Below are 16,325 nucleotides of genomic sequence, written 5' to 3'. Positions count from 1 at the left end.
AAACAGCAGATTTTTGAGCTATCACCTCTGTTTGACCGTGGAATCGGATTCCATGGTAAGGGAAGGGTTGGTATAAAGATATTTAATAATCCAATTCACTGGAGGTCAATTTGAACAGATATCAGAACAGAAATCTTTATTCCTTTTGACTCAAATCTCCAGATGTTTTTGTGCTGCCTTTTCATGTTTCTCATGTGCAAGATAAACCATTATTTTTAGAAAGGCTTTTTCTGACAAGAGTGAATGTTGGTTTATCAGAGTGCTCAGCTTTGCCAGGTACTGCTGGGCACAGCAGTGGATTGAGAAACAAGAAAGCTACAAAGGTACTTCTACACCTTAAAAAACAACTAAACAGCACATTCTCCAGTTTTTCTTCATGCGTTAATGCTTGTTTGTACTTTTCATCTAAGTCAGCTCTACACATGTAGAACTTGAGAACATCTCAAGTCCTTGTGTGCATATCCATCTTCAGGATTCCTTCCCCTGGAATACCATTTCATAAGGTAGGTACTGCATGTCTGAGGCTTTCAAGCACTTTGCAGACATTTAATCATTTCTGCCTCGGTGACATAAGTAGTATTAACATGGGAAACCAAGGCAGAAGCTTGCCTAAGGTCAAGCAAAGATCAGTCAAAGAATTTAGACCAAGGCTCCTGTTCTTGGCTCAGACCTATGTGTTCTCTAAGTAGATCACAGTATCTTTCAAAATAGCTTCCCTTCCTCCACCCTTAAAAATGAAGGCTCTGTTTTTTGTCAATAACGATCTGGATCTGGGAGAAAAACCAAACAATCAAACCAACCAACCCAGCAAAAGCCAGTGCAACAGGGGACTGAAACACGGTTAGGCAGCTGTACCTAACTCCTAACAATATTGCTGTGGTTGATGGTATCCTGCCAGGAGACCCCCCTTTGGATGGCAGGAAGAGCCGTGTCTGTGATCCAGGCATTGGGAGAGAGCTGAGGGCCGTGATCCACGGGGAGTCCTCCACAGCTGCCTCAGTGGGCCAGTGTGAACACAATGTCTGTGGGCACTTGGGCCCTTCAAACCCGCTGAGAAGAGCAGTGGAAAGGCACTGGGCAGTGTGTGACAAAAAGGACGAGAGTTGCTGTTGGAGAGGACTGCGTGTGAAATTTCTGAAGTCAGCGAGTGTTTGGTGCTAATCTCTTAATGCTGGCAAAGTGTAGCTGCGGTGCTTCTCCCAGGAAACAATAGGCCCCACATTGCCCTCCCGAGGCCTCTGTCCTTTTAGTACAGCCCACACAGAAAGCTCATCTGAGAAAGCACTCGGAGTCAGTGGAGCAACCCCTGAACCAGTCTGAACCAGTTCAAATATCGCATCTGGTTGTTTTGCTTCTGCAGACTTCCTTGTGAGTCCTTGGAGGCTGGGGCTGGCATTTACTGAGCCATAGCTCATGCTGTCAGACCGGAGGGGGAGGGAAAGCCTCTCCCTGAGCGTGTCAGCAGGGCCGTGCAACAGTGCCATTGGATATTCCTGCCCCTCCACACCGGCTCCTTTGTAGTCACTGTCTCTGTCTTGATGTTGGGTTATACTCGGCTCAGTTTCATAAACTCAACATCTGATCCTTTTGTTGCAGCCCTGATGCTTTTTTCTTACATTCAAATTGTTTCTAGTTTAGAAATGCAAGATACTTGTTTACAACTCCTACATCATTGCTTACAGAAGGTTTTTTACAGGTGAGACCCACCATAATTTTCATGACCAAGACAGAGGCAACAAAGGAATAGAAACCCTGCTTTTGTTGGAGTTGGAAGTACATAATAAATGTTTAGTGACATTCGATGCTTTAAGCACAAAGTGCTCTAAAAATCTCTTCATGGTAGGCGAGGTCTCAGGATGTACTTTATTCTTGAGCATTGCAATTTATGAAGGAAGCAGAAAATGGTTTAGAAAAACAAGTTTTGAGGGAAAACTGGAACAATTATTTTGGTTGCCTAGGAATAAGAAAGGGGAACTCATGGGAACATGACATATGTTCTGTTACAAGGAGGGCAGTGGTCAGCTTTTTCCATTTTAAGCATTCCTTGTTAATTTGGCTAGGAAAGATTACTCAGATTAGAAAACTCATTTTGCTTACTCCCCCCAGTGTCTTATTTGGTAAGATTAAGTAATAAAGCATGTTGGTTCTTGCATAGGAGGTCACATGAACTTTTGCCCAGGAAGATCTGAAGGCGCCAGAGAAGGAGGGTGGGTTTGATGGGTTCTTGCAGAGTCATTCCAGAGCTCTACCTCTGTGGCTGCCTCCCTTGGCACAGCATTCTGTGCTAGGTGGGAGATGCCTTTTATTTTTCTATTTTTTCTTTAAGGAAAGTCTCAATACACTTTGAATTTTTCCACAGGTGAAAAAAGTAGAACAAACAAACAAGAAAGAGCAGCTGACAGACAGGAGAGAGAAAAAAAGCAGGCATTGTTCGTTCTGGAACCTGTATAAACAGCAGAAAGGTACCAGCTCACAGCTGAAAGTGGTTCACACTGAGTTTAGGGAGGATGCTTAATGTCCCTTTTTCCTAAAAATAGTGTAGATATTCTCCTGTGAAGTGTTTGTGGATGTGGGGATGTGCTGTGATACATGTATGTGTACACACCTACAGAATTCCACGTGTAAACTGTGTGGGGATGTAGCTGCAGAGCTATTGGATTACGTATAGTTTGGGTAGTTTAAAATCAAGTCCTGGGAAATAATGTCACGTTTAATCTCTAAAAGTGTAGCAAGAAGAGCAAACCCATTCCCAAGCAGCAGAAAGAGCAATTGAGTCTGCCTTTGACAGCTGCCACCTGGCATCCTATTAAACTTAACTCTGTGAAACTGCCAGGCATAAATCTTCCCTCATCCTGGAGAAAGCTAGAGATGAAAGAAAAAATTATGCTTAGAAGTCAGTTGTGGAAAAGACTTTGATCTTTACCATTAATGTGAAGCTTTTTGCATTTCTCCCAGATTCCCCATTGTCCTTCTGTGGACTAGAAACTCAAATTGTTTTCTGGAACTTGGCTGGGTGTAATGAGAAGTGCAAATTTGTCTTGTTACATGAGAGCAGGGAAGATCTGAGATTTGTTTCCACAGAGATTAGTGCAGTTCCTGGAGCAGTATGTACAGGAGGAGGTGCTTTCTGTACTACATGCAATGGAGGCATTAGTTAGTCTCATGAAATGAGCAAAAAGAAATTAATTGTGCAGGTTGGCCAGCCCTCTGCAAACTGTTGTGGACAGGCAGTGCTTCTGGATGCATGTGTGGCCCTGCAGTTTCTGCTGAATGGGATCTGTCCCATAAAATCTGTGATGAAGAGCTATTACAAACAGAAGGCTTGATTCAATAGCCCTTATTAACAATTCTTGCTGACTCCACTTAGCCTTGCCTTCACAGAGAGTAACTGGAGAGCACCAGGAATGCAGTAACGGGGTGTCTGTGCAGACAATGAGCATAATGCCACAAAGGAGGAATCTTAGCGCTCAGGACTGACACGCACAGTTGGGTTTTGGTTTATTGGTTTGGTTTTTTACAACCTGGCTGCAGTTTTTTTAATCTGACATTATTAAACTAAATTTTCTGTAGTGGTAAATCATATTGTTGAAGCATGAATCACACACGAGTGTGTGCTGAGGCCTGTGGTCTCATACTCAGTGGTAGTGCTGCTTAATTGACCTGTTTTCCTCATCTACCCATCTGTCATGCTGGTATGTCTGTGTTTTTGTGGCTCCACTGGGGACTGGATGCAGCAGATAACCTGGTTGTAAAGGGGTTAAAGTGTTCATGACCTGGTGAAAAAGGGGGGAACAGTTGGGTTGGATCAGCACCTTGAGCCAGCTTGTCACACAAGTACCTGTAGCAGCCTGAGAGAGCCCTGCCAGGATGGAAACATCTGGGAGGGGAAGGGAAAGGCCACTGCTCCAGCCAGCACTGCCCCAAAGAGTGATTCATAAAACACTGAATACAACCTGCAGCTTCCTGGCATGGAAATACTTTTTACGTTTTCAGTGGTTTCCATGTGATTTCAATGCACTTTAAAAGAAGGGAACTTCCCTGTCCTCTTCTGAGAAGGGAGGTTTGATTGTACCTCCTGTAACAGAAAGGAAGGGAAAGCGCAAAGAAGTGAGGCGGGCAGGCAGACTGGCCAAGGTCAGGAGGAACTCTGTGGGAAAGCCAGAAATAGCACCTTGTGCTGCAGGCCTGGGCCTTGGCTACAGACCCATCAGTTGGCCCAGGCTGCCTTTGCGAGCTCATTGTCAAACAGCACCAAGTATTCAGTGGCTTGTTTTTCACTGGTGTAAAATAGAAGCATTGCTGAGGACTCCAGATGCTTGTGTACAGTCACTGGTGTGTTCAGGAACAGAAGTATCTATTGTAACCCATTTGAAATGTCTGCAGAGAGGCTTTATCACAGTGGCTGGGTGCCTGCAGTAGAATTGCTCTAAAGCATTTTAATGCCGTTTACATTGCTTTTTCTATAAGCAAGCACAGCTCTTAGGGGATGTGGAGTCAAAGGAAAGTAATGGATTAGCAGAGGTGAGAATGTAAACCTTTAATGGGGAGGTGCAGTGTATACCACCAGCAAGGTCTCCTCTCCAGAGAAAAGGGAACCCAAAGGGAGTATCAGAGCAGGAGGATTTAGTCCTTTGTGGAAGTTCTCTAGGGGAGTGACCGGTTTTAGGTCCCTTTAGACAAACACTTTCCTTGCCTCAGGCAGCGGTTCAAGCGTAGTTCCGTGTGGGAAGTCTCTTCTGGCCCAAGACTTTGCTGCGACTGTCGGAGACGAGCCCAGGGACGCGGAGCTGCGCCTCGGCAGCGCTTCCCCGCGTTCCTGCCGAGCCCCCACCGCAGCGCTCGGTGCCGGGGCTGGGACCCTGCTGGGCCGCGGGGGAGCGGCGGCAGGTTGCCGGCTGGCCCGAGCCCTGCCCCGCGGCGGCCGCCCCTTCTCCTCCCGGGGGCGGGCGGCGGCGGCGGCAGCGTTAGGACCCGGCGGCGGCTGCGGGCGGGGGGGGAAGCGCAGCCCGGTGGTTGTTTACAGGGGAGCGCCGGGGCAGGGCTCGCCGAGCTGCGCGGCCGGGCTGGCGGCGGCTCCGAGGATGCTGCCCGGGGCTCCGCGGCGGGCGCTGGGCGCTGTGCTGCTGCTGGGCTCGCTGCTGCTGCTGCCGCCGGCCGCCCGCGGCGCCGAGGGTGAGTGCGAGCGCCGGCCCTTTGTGGGGGACAAAGGCCGGGCTGGGGAAGGGGGGAGACCCCCGTGGGGGAGGCGGGGGCCGCGCTGGGGGTGGCGGTGGCCGGCCCCCCGCACGGCTCGGCTCGGCTGGTCTCTCCGCAGAGTGCCTCCGCGGCAGCGGCGCGTCCTACCGCGGCAGCCGCCGAGTGGCCTCCGGCGGCGCCCCGTGCCTCAACTGGCTGAGCGTGCGGAGCCCCGCGCTGCCGGCAGGTGGGTCCGGGCCGGGGGGCGGACAGGGGGGGCCCGGGGTGCGGCGGCCGCGCTGACGGCCCCGCTGCCCCCCAGCAGTCAGCGAGGACCACAACAGCTGCAGGAACCCGGACGGCTCCGCCGCGCCCTGGTGCTTCGTCCGAAACGCTGCCGGAGACCCCGAGCGGCGACCCTGCGACATCGCCCCGTGCTCAGGTAAGAGCGGCCCCCCCCTGTCCTGTCCTCCCCGGGCATTCCCTCTGCCGAGGAGGCTTGGTTCGTCGTCAGGGTGGGGTCCCCCCTGCGCACAAACAACTCCGGGCTACGCCAGCACCTCCCCCGGGAACACGGCGTACCCGGGGCTCCCCTCCAGCCCTCCCCCGTGTATGCACATCTGCCTCCCAGCTGTGCCTCGCTCCACCCCTACAGCTTTTCCATTAGTGCCAGAAAAGGCCTGTGGAAAGCCCCCAGTCCCCCATATTTCACTAGTCACCATAGGGCTCTTTAGCTGTGTTGCAAAAGGGCCGAGGTCTGGGCATTTAGGAACTGCAGAGGTGTTGGGAGAGTCTTACTCTGGGGCATGTTACAGCTGACTAAAGGAGCTTCCTGCTGCTAAACAATTCCTAGTGGGAATTTGAGTACAGGTGGGGGAAAGATCTCGGGAAAAATGAGAATTTTAAGGGAGGACATGAAGAAATTAAAACCCCAAACACTGGATTCCCTCTGGATAGTCACAGTAGGAACAGTTTGCCAAGAGGACTGTAGCTGAAGCCTGTTTCAGGGAGAGGAGATGTCAGTGTTGACTGACGCCAGAGTAGCCACTTGGGGTTTTTTGAACTGTTTACTAATTTCTGAGTCCTGCAAGATTTACGCACTCGCTGTCCCTTGAGATTGCTGTCCTCGCGTGTACATACTTTTCCCACACACGAACACCCTCCCCTTTTCTTCACTTTGCTCTTTTTTTGCCTGCTTTTCCCTAAAGATGGAGCAAAACAAATGTTCTGCTGCAAAGAGCCTTACTCAAAACAGTCCTGCAGCTTTGGGATCAGGAGAGTTGCCTGCCCTTTCGGCCATTTTTATGTCTAATGGGTTTGACTGTGTCTGTGTCTCACAGTGGGCACCCTTCCCTGTCCAACAGCTGCCTTTAGTTCAGCTTCCCTGGCTGACCCTACCTGAAGTTACTGTGCAGTGCAGGAGACCCTGATTTCCTGTCTCTAAACCCCCTTCTGTACATCCATTTCACGTTCCACTGAGGCCTCAAAATGGCTGCAGGTAGAAAATCCACATGGAGTTATTGCCAGCTGTGGGGCAAGATCCGTGTGGAGAGAGTTTTCAGGTGTGGATGTATACTGTGCATAGCATTTCCAAAAAGTAGGGGTTTTCCTGTAGAGCAGATAATAGATACCTACTCTACACTGTCACAGCTTCTAGCATGCTACAGCTTCCATTTGAACTGTGACATGAAAGAAGGTGCTACCTTGAAAATCTTTCAATGCTGTTGATAAAAACCAGCACTGATAAAAAGCAGGGCTGAGAAGGGACCTGAGTGTCCATTCTTGGGTGCCTTTGGGCCCTGGCTGAGCAGGAACTTGCTGTCCTTACACTCATCAGTGGCTGTGTTGCCTGGGGGGCTGCTCTGACTTAGCCTGTCCAACATACTAAAGGAGTTTGCTACTCCACTGCAAAGAGGGCTGGGGGAGAAGAATATCCCCACGTTGTTTTCACACCAGCTGGAGTCTCCTTCTGTCAGACTTCCCTGTGTCAGGAAGATTGAGGCAGAAGAGAGATAAATAGGCTCCTGGGAGATCTGGGATGGAGATTCTCATAATCTTGTTCACGTCTGTTCAGCGTGATTGAAGCTGCAGCCTGTATATCGATCTATACATTAAATGAAGTCATTGTGCATCCCCTGGACTCGTGCCCTGAACCTGGGTTTTGTGCTGCTGTCTGACTTCTGTCTCATCTGTGGTGCTGCCTTGGACTCTTGGTTAAATGGCTTCGTGTCAGAGGGAGGTGGGGGGAGGAGAGTACATTTCTTGTCTACTTTGGGAGGATTTCTGGCAACAACTTAAGAGGGAACAAACGCATGTTGTTTTGAAGTACTCGTCAGTGCTTGGTATGTTGTATATATACTTTTTTCCTCTCGACAGATGCTACAGCTGCCACAGCCCCAGTCCCTACAGCAGAGGTTGGTGCTTCTCAGGAGGATGAGCAGGTGTTTGAGCCAGCTGATACCTTGCCCTCCCGGAGCGAGGCAGCCGCAGTGCAGCCCGTCATTGGGATCAGTCAGAGAGTGCAGATGAACTCCAAAGAAAAGAAGGACTTAGGGACACTAGGTACAAGCCCAGGATCATGTGCTGGATCCATTCCTGTAATTCTGTTGGGATGGATTTGTTTTGAAGCTCTGAAAGGTACTGCCTCTAATTTTGTCTCTTTTTCTTTTCACAGGGTATGTGCTGGGGCTGATCATGATGGTGATAATCATTGCCATTGGAGCTGGCATTGTCCTGGGATACATCTATAAGAGGTGAGTGACTATTCTCATTTGTCCAGAAGCTGATGTGTATAGAGCAGGAGTGTGTGAGCACCTGCAGACCTAATTAGATCCCAAGGAAAAGGGACATATGTTTGGTTGTGGGACATTGAGCAAGAGTTTTGCTTGTGCCACTGAGGAAAGAACTATTGAAGAGTTAATCCCATTCTCCATTTCACCCATCAGTGTGGTGTTCTGTCCCATTTAAAGTTTCAAATTGCCCTCTTTTTTCTTTGCTTTTTTGTGTGTGCATGTGTGCCTTGATGTGGCTTCAGATGTGTTATTGGGAGCTGGAATTTATGCAAAGCTGGAGAGAGCAGATCCCAGGTGCCCTCTGTGATCAGAAAAAGAACAATCCTTCTAGCAGGCCACCTGTTCCCCTGCTTTCTCTAGTCTAGCTTTAGAAGAAAAACAATTGGCAATTTTTTTGCCACTCATGCACTGTATCCTGTGAAGCTGGATACCAACTAGCACTTCTTTTTGGTCAAAGTTCATTTTACCAAAGCTCCCGTATACTTTAAGATCAGTTTTCATTCACACTTCGGTTACTATTTCTTCATCCACTTCACTGTGTTGGATGGAAATGTTTCTGTAGCTCAGCAGCCGCTTAGTTGTAAGAGAGAGGGCAGGATTAACAAATAGCAGTGATTGTCACTGCAGCAAGCGAGGGCCCAGGCTCCCTCCTCTGGGAGGGTTGGTTCTGTGTTTTGGCTGTTTGACAGCAGTCTGACACAACCAAGCAGAAGGAGCCCTTTCCCAAGCTGGGACATGTCCTTATGTAAGTGTTTATAATAAATGCCGACAGAAAAAAAAACAGAGGGAGGAGTGTTACATAAGGGGCAAAACACAGAGCGCTGCTTGTCGAGGAATCTGATTTGAGGTGTCACTTCAGAGAATGCTGTCTTGTGCGCTGGCAGGGACGGCAGCCGCTGCTGCACGCTCGTAGGCAGCTTTGAAAAGCAGCCAAAATGCTGACAGGAAACCCCAGCAGCTCCGCCTGGCTGGGATCACGAGCCCCGGGAGGAGCTCTGTGTGCCTGTCCCACCTCGCCGCTCTCCTGGGCAGCAAGAAGCAGGTTGGACTTTGTCCAAATGCAGCTTTGCTTCTCCAGCCACAGATTGCTCACAGCAGGGCTGCAGTGCAGGTTTACTGTCTCCCTCCTTGCCTTGATGTCCAAATTGCATGTGCAAGCTGGCAGGTTTGGGTAGGTGTGGTGAGAAACCTTTAATGGGTTTGGTAGCTTTGGGTATACATAGCTTTTCTGGAGACAACATGCTATTAATGCCAAATCCATTTTTAAAGTAAGGCAGCTCTTCCTCAGCACAAATTACAGAGGTGTTCCTTCCCTTAGCAACAGGCAGGAAGATGAGGTAGGTTTGAGAGCTGGTTGTGGAGTTAGGCTCTAGCTGCAGCAGCAGAAGGCAGGGCCAGCTCTGAAGTCAGCTTTAATACTTTCAGGGACAGCTTAATTCACTGCAACAAAAAACAGAAGCTGTCACCGGCTCTGGTATTTGCTTCAGATGAAGCAGGTTACAGAAGCCTTTCTCCACAGCAGTGGGCTCTGCACTGTCTCACTACTCCCCTGGGCCTGCACCAGGCTGTGCGGGGGGACTGTAAGGGATAAGGAAACAGATGGCAGCTCCGTGGTTTGGAGGGGAGGCCTGGCTTTACAGTCATCATTTAGGATCAGCAGTGTCAGTGAATGAGCCAGTTTGAAGGAGGGACAGACTTCACTTGGCTGCTTATTTTTTAAAGATGCTCAGCTGGGGTCCTCTGCTTACGGTTGGGAATATTTTTAAGTAGCTGAAACAGCTGTTTATCTTATAGTAGAGAAGAGGGGACTCTGCCCTTTTTCACCTTTACTGAGACTGCCTCCAAGCAGTGGCACTCACCCCATGCACATGTTTTTTTTTATTTTAATGCAGGGGGAAAGACCTGAAGGAGAAGCACGAGCAGAAGGTTTATGAGCGGGAAATGCAGCGCATCACGCTGCCACTGTCTGCCTTCAGCAACCCTGCGTGCGAGCTGGTGGAGGAGAACACCATCGAGGTGCACACCACCCAGACCCCCGTGGAGGACACGGGCAGCGGCCCCCTCATGGGGCAGGCGGGGACTCCTGGGGCCTGAGCAGCTCGGGCAGGAGATGCAGGCTGAGCAAAGCCTCCAGCTTCCCACTGTGAGTGCAGGGGGTGCGTGTGTTCATTTCTGTTTTGTTTTCTTTTCGATGAACGCCGGCTGAGGGTGATGCAGAGGAACAGAGCAACGGGCTATTCATCACGATCTGTTGGAGGGGCACCGTTCAGTGCGTGACTGGCTGGGGACTGGTGTGGTGGACCCTGCTGCTTCCTCCCACCTATCTCCGTGGTGTGCCAAGGAGCTGGGGGGGATGATGGGCCAGGCTCACGACTGGCCACAGATCCCATAGCCCAGAGTGTGGTCTTGGCTTCCTCTGTTTCTGTTCCTTTCCTATTTAATGGTGTGCACTGTTTCTTAAGTTTCAGCCTGGAACCCCAGGAGGGAGCAGTACTGCAGGGACTGAGGGGAGCTTCACATCAGACTTAGCTACATAATTACACTCTGATTATAGTTCCTGCCTTTTTGCTTTAGTAGCTGAGAGCTGGAAACACTGTCCAGAATTCTGCTACTGGATCGGTTTTATTTGCCAAGGAAGAGTTTATCTGAGGGATGTCTTTGGCCAGGAGCAGTGTGTTTAGCCCCAGTGTCAGTTTGGAAAAGCTCTCCTCAAGCTCTTGACAAATCCAGGTCTTCCAGGGCTGAGGCCACGTCTCCATTCCCCTGTGGTGGTACATGCACAGCTCCAGTTGTAGGTGTCTGGGTGGCCTGTGTGTGCCTCCTGCTCACTTACACAGATCAGGAGACCAAGGGCCAGCAGTAGATATTTGTGGAGTGAAGAAAACTGCCCTTCAGTTACTTAGAGCAGGTAAACACTGAGGAATAGATATCCTCTCTGGAATTCCCTTGGCCTCCTACAGAGCCAGTGCTGGACAGAGTGGCCAAGCTGTGGAGGTCACCCAGATCCCAGTGCAGCAGCTCTGGCTCCAAGGGCAGGACAGGGCAGTTGTTTTGTAAGATCCTGAAGTCATGGCGTGGCTCCCGGCCCAGCCTCTGCCACTCACACTCAGCTTGTGCAGCAAGACTACTTACTTACAGAGCCTGGCCCTATTAGAGAGGTTTTGTAATGACTTTTATTAGCATTTCAGGGGGTTTGGAAGGGATGGTTGCTGCAGTGTCTCCCAAGTGGCACCAAGGCAAGGCCAGTTCAGGGAAACACCCGTCCCCACCTCCGGGGATTCAAGCCATTCAAGTTAAGTTTTCTAGCCATCTGCTTTATAGCTGTGGGCCTAACAGGGAGCACCACTTGGCAGCAGGGGTTTTAGTGTTAATGTTTGATTCTGAAAAGGGAAATGTTTTATTTTTAAATGCCTTTGAATACCATTTCTTTGTAAAATGTTTTAAATACCTCATTATGAGAAGGTGCAGACTGTGCTACCTTGTATTAAAGCTTAAAAGAAAAATGCTCTGTAGACCTGTGTGGACTGTGGCTCATCTGTGCATTCCTCAGCCAGAGCAGCACCCTTTGGATTGTTGTAGATTGAACTGAGAAGAGAGGAAGATGCCACTTCAGTTTGCCAGGCCCAAAAGTAAATTCCTACAAGCAGTGCCTTCCCTCACCAGCACTGACATGGGACATGGAGCTTGTCTCCTTGCTGCCAGCAGCTGGTCTTGGACTGGGACACTGTTCCTGAAAAGCAGCTGGTGACTCAGCAGCCTGGCCCATGGGAAGACACTCTTGGTTCCAGCCCCTTCCTGCACTGACACGGGTCAGTTCTGCTTTGGTGCTGCTCAGCAGCAGCTCCTTCCCTTGGGAAGCACGATGGAGATGGAGCACAGTGTGTTACAGGAGGCACTGACAGAGCATTTTTGTTCACTTGTTGTCTTAACAAATGCCCCTTGGACTGCATATTTCAGAATAAGAGGTTTCTAAGAACAGGCTGTGTTTTTATCCCTGCACTAGAAAAGGAAAATGAAAGGAGGCTCTATGTTCTGCTGACTCCTGTCCACCCTTAGAAACCAACCAACCAACGAACAGAACTGAACAACTTCTCTGGGTAAACAGTCCTACAGAGCCCTTGCACTGTGAGTCTGCAGTTCTGTGAATGTGGCAGAGCCCACTGACTCAGAAGGGGTGTTGTAGATGGTACCTCACCTGGACACTGTTGATGTTGCCATGTTGTGACTACAAATGAAACCCGAGAAAGTTACGGCTTCCGGCTTTATTGAACACAGAGACCACAAAACCTCATCCTTAGAGCGTTCAGTTACTGCTTTTTAATTTAGTCAGAGCGTGGGGCTGTGCAAATCACAGTTCATAAACCCCACCCACACATCACCCAGGACTCTCCCCTTCAGGGGTCCCCTCACAAACCAGCCTGGGAGGGGGAATGAAAGGGCAAATCCTATTAATAATCCTGAATCCACTGGACCCAGTTTGGTGAGGCTCCTCCACTGACTCACAGCACAGGGAGTCCCCAGTGTTTCTAAAACACCACTACATGGACTAAAAACACCCCCCCTTGCACACCTGTTGTCATGTGATGGCTGGTCCCATGTTTTTTTACATAATACTTTAAACTCATGGGTAGGGGGAGGAAATCAAAGTAACAGCAAAGACTAACACCCATTCCCCACCATTCAGTGCTGAAGGGAGGAGGGGGAGAAAGGAGCACACTCGAAATCCAGTTAAGAGCAGGACTCGATCCAGCTTTTGGTTCAGTTCTGCCAACCACACGAGCTACTGCAGCAGTAGCTTTACTTCCTCTCCCAGCGAGGGAGGAAGAGAAGTACTGGAAGAAAATACACCCCCACCTACCTCTGGCCAGTGACTCCAAGCCCTTTTTTCTCCCCCAAAGCAGGGAATGACCCTGAGGAAAGTTTCTGCTTGGAGAATCAGTTCAGGTGCTGCAGCAGCAGCTGCAAGAAGGACCTTCAAAGGGAGCAACTTGCACAGTCTGCAGGAAAGGATGAGGTAATGGCAACTGAATTACTTGTTCTCCAGCTGCCACTCCGGGGAGGATGGGACATTCTCCAGCACTTCTCTGTTCATGACAAGTCCATCCTTTAAGTAACCTTGGGCAAGCCCCCCTTTGCTGTTGTCCACACGCAAGGTCTGAGCCACTTCAAACCTTTTGCTTCCGGACAAGCACCTTTTGCCGCCATTTCTGTCACCTCACGTCCACAGGCCGGGAGCTCAAGCAGCTTCAGCACTCCAGGAATGTCCCCAGCCAGTGCCTACTGCAGTTCTACACATTCAGGTTCAAACACCTTCACCTGGGTTAAAGTCTGGGGCAGGTAAAGTCACTGCAGGCGCGGGGGCTGAAGATGCCCCAGTGGCTCATTTGCCGCCTGCCTCATTCACCATCAGGAGGGGCAAGCAGAGCTCAGTCTTAGTGTTTCTAGGCAGGCTTTTGGAGGTATTCTGAGACTGAGAAGGAAGAAAACCACAAAACCAAAACAAAAATCCATACATGATTTCCCAGAGACAAGGTATTTCAGGAGAGCTGCCCAGTTCCCGGGGCTTTTCACTGTCTCCCCGGTGCACGTGGGAGGTCAGCATCTCAGTGGGGTGTTCTGGGAAACACATGCACAAACATACACACATGTGCTGTCCTGGTGGGGCATTTTGCTGGGTGTCCAATTTTCCCAGCTTTCTGAGCAGGGCAGTCAGTGGGAGAAGCAGTTCCAGAAGTGCTGGTCCTTACCCAGGAGAGTCTCCTATAGCAATTCCCTCCCTGGCAGACAGGCCAGGGTGGCTTCACAGCTTGCAGCCAAGTTCTAAGGCACCACAGTAAAGAAGCCTGAAAAGGCCAGAGAGACATTTCTCAAGCCAGAAAAATAGTGTTGAGCAGCTTTCCTAGGTACAGTTGGCAGGAAACAGCCCTTTTTGCTTCTGAAACATGCCAGAAATCCACAGTGAATCAGGATGTCCAAGAGGAGGAGCGCTGGGTGGGGAGAGAGAGGCAATGCAGCAAACGCGCAGCGTGGTGCCCCGTTAATGCCCTGGAAGTGGCTGAAGTGCATCTCCCTCCCTGACACTCATCCCAGCTCCAATGGAAGTGATGCAGGCAGCAGGAAGAGCGGACTAGGTGGTGTTCTCAGGTAGCTTGTCCCGGGTCAGTCCATACTGCACACTCACGTTGTGGTCCAGCTCCTCCAGCTCAGAGGGAAGGGGGATGGCAAGTTCTCCAAGGTAGAGAGAGAGAGCTTCAAAGGAATCTTCCAGCTTGGAAAAAGGAGGCCTAGAAGCAGCAGTGAGGAAATGTGAGTGGGAAAGAGGAAGCATAACAGCATCTGGAAAGGCTGAGCCCGTTGTCCTTCCAGACCACTCTGCCACGTACAGAGCTGTGAGCAGGGACACGATTCCCTCCCCATTCAGCTTCCAAGACTGCAAAGCCCCCATCTCTCTGGGCTACCCATTTGTGCAGCCAGTGATCAGGCTCTGGCTCTTTGGAACCCACTTGGCATCAACACTGTTCTGAATGTACAGGTTTCACAACTGAGATCAAATGAGGAATTCACCTTGCTGCCGAGGGCTACCCCTACTTTTGGTACCTGAGGAGCCCCAATCGCTCCTCCTCCTCTACACTCTCTGTCTTGGAACTGTTTCAGAGATCTCCAGCATAAAGAGCGGCCTCTCTGCCAAACTGATGAGTGTTAAGTCTCTCCATGCACAGAAGCCTTTGAGCATTCCCACAGAAGGTTGGAATTGCCCTCTGTGCAGAGCAGCCTTTCCACTGTGGGAATCCTGCAGGCTTACGAAGAGGAGCCCTGCAGACCCCAAACCTACCTGCTCTCTGGCTCCAATCTGCAGCAAATAGCAGCCAGAGGGAAAAAGGCTGGAGGACAGTCAGCAGGAACAAACTTCTCCCAGAACAGCTTGACATTAAGGCCAAAATCCAGTGTGCGTGGAAGACAGTCTGGGTCAGCATAAACCTGGCCTATGATCTAGGGAAAAATGAGAGAAGCACTTCAGTACTGCAACAGGTCCAGAGTGTTATCAGAGAACTTCAGCAGCAAGCAGGGGCTCCTTCAAACTATTATGGTGGAAGGGAAAGAACAGAAACATTGTTCCTCCCGTCCAGTGGGGCCACTGGAGGCCCAGACCCCTTCTCGTGCCCAGGGTCTCTCTGCCAGAAGACACGGGATGATGTGCCCCTCCAGGGAGCTCGACAGTGACTCACTGCTGGGGATGACACAGCCCCTGGTGACTGCAGGTGATCCACACAACCTGCACCACCATTCCACCTCTGCCCCGCTGCTGCCCCAGAACTCACCACCTCCAGCATGAGGGCACTCACAGGGTACCAGAGGGAAGGAGCCCAGAGCAGAGCTCGGGGGTGATCTGGACTCACAAGGTCAGTGTCAATACAGACTTTCACAGGGACAGAGCATTAGGTTTAAAGCCTCATCGGGTATCACAAAAAGGGTGTTATTTATACCCACCCAGGCTTTTCTATGCCAATAACTCACAGCAGGGCAACCACATCCTGTAACTAGACAGTGGCACACCCACTATGTGTTTTGGCAGGGTTATTTCCTTATCTGAGTGTAGAGCTTTTTTTTTTTTTTTTAGCATTGTTGTTTTGGGGACAAAGAAAACGTTCATGTGCTCCTACCCCTTTATTTGTCTTTCTTTTTCTAAATGAAACAATTGTTTTAATCCCACATACAGATTTTTCAAGTTCCTAGATCTATCACTCACAACCACAACATTCTCTGAGAGGAGGGCCCAGTGTAAACAGAGCTCCAGATGAGGCCACAAAGATTTATGCACAGACATTTGCTTTGTCCCCTTCATCCAAACGCTGACAATGAAACTGTGCTGGCATCCCCTGGTGTTCCTGTAACTGCTGTGTTACACATAACACCCTGCCTTTCATCTGTATTTCCACTGTCATACACACCTTTTAAACTGAAAACACCTTGTGGCTTTCAAGTGGTGCTTCTTGTTCTGCAGACAGAAAACCTGATAGAACAGTAAGACTGTGCATTGGCTCAGAAATAAACTAAGCCCACAGACTTCAGGGGGCAGCTTCATTAATCGACCTGCAAAGAGGTTTCTGCTTCCCTTCCTTTGAAGTGAAGTGCCATCCCCAGTGGAGGCCCTGAATTTGCTGAGATTGTGCAGATGATTGTTCTTTCAGTGAGGCAGTAAAAAAAGAAAGTATCACATTTCTGGGTAATAATTTCAAAGGGATAGCAGGGCTCAGTCAGAACTTGATGACTTTTTTACAGCTTCTCTCAGTCCAGGAGGAACCTCTGCATTTCTTTCAGTCCAGGAAGAAACTGGGACCAGGAAAAAACTACAAGCCA

The 16,325-nt window shown here is 50.0% G+C and overlaps 2 protein-coding genes across 4 annotated transcripts in view; one reads left to right on the top strand and one right to left on the bottom strand.

The window, feature by feature from the left end:
- The first annotated feature begins 4,749 nt into the window (after nt 1-4,749).
- On the top strand, nt 4,750-11,479 carry PIK3IP1 (phosphoinositide-3-kinase interacting protein 1). 3 transcript variants are annotated; one of them, XM_050318715.1, is made up of 6 exons: nt 5,067-5,172; nt 5,315-5,422; nt 5,501-5,617; nt 7,552-7,737; nt 7,850-7,928; nt 9,860-11,479. In XM_050318715.1, exons 1-6 carry the CDS (start codon nt 5,082-5,084, stop codon nt 10,059-10,061), a joined length of 783 nt encoding a protein of 260 aa, XP_050174672.1. In that variant the 5' UTR covers nt 5,067-5,081; the 3' UTR covers nt 10,062-11,479. The 3 variants fall into 3 exon arrangements, with proteins under 3 accessions (XP_050174673.1, XP_050174672.1, XP_050174671.1); XM_050318714.1 differs by having other exon boundaries at nt 5,498-5,617; XM_050318716.1 differs by lacking the exon at nt 5,315-5,422 and having other exon boundaries at nt 4,750-5,172; nt 5,498-5,617.
- A 735-nt stretch (nt 11,480-12,214) lies between these two features.
- Nucleotides 12,215-16,325, bottom strand: part of LIMK2 (LIM domain kinase 2) — a 30,605-nt gene continuing 26,494 nt past the window's right edge. Inside the window, 2 exon segments of the mRNA XM_050318696.1 lie at nt 12,215-14,251; nt 14,800-14,957. Of these exon segments, the coding sequence (XP_050174653.1) occupies nt 14,095-14,251; nt 14,800-14,957 (315 nt within the window). The 3' untranslated portion in view covers nt 12,215-14,094.

The sequence above is a fragment of the Myiozetetes cayanensis genome, unplaced genomic scaffold (assembly GCF_022539395.1).
Source record: "Myiozetetes cayanensis isolate MyiCay16 unplaced genomic scaffold, myiCay2020 scf21, whole genome shotgun sequence".
In the NCBI taxonomy this organism is placed as follows: Eukaryota; Metazoa; Chordata; class Aves; order Passeriformes; family Tyrannidae; genus Myiozetetes; species Myiozetetes cayanensis.
This window is presented reverse-complemented; position numbering and strand designations above follow the sequence as displayed.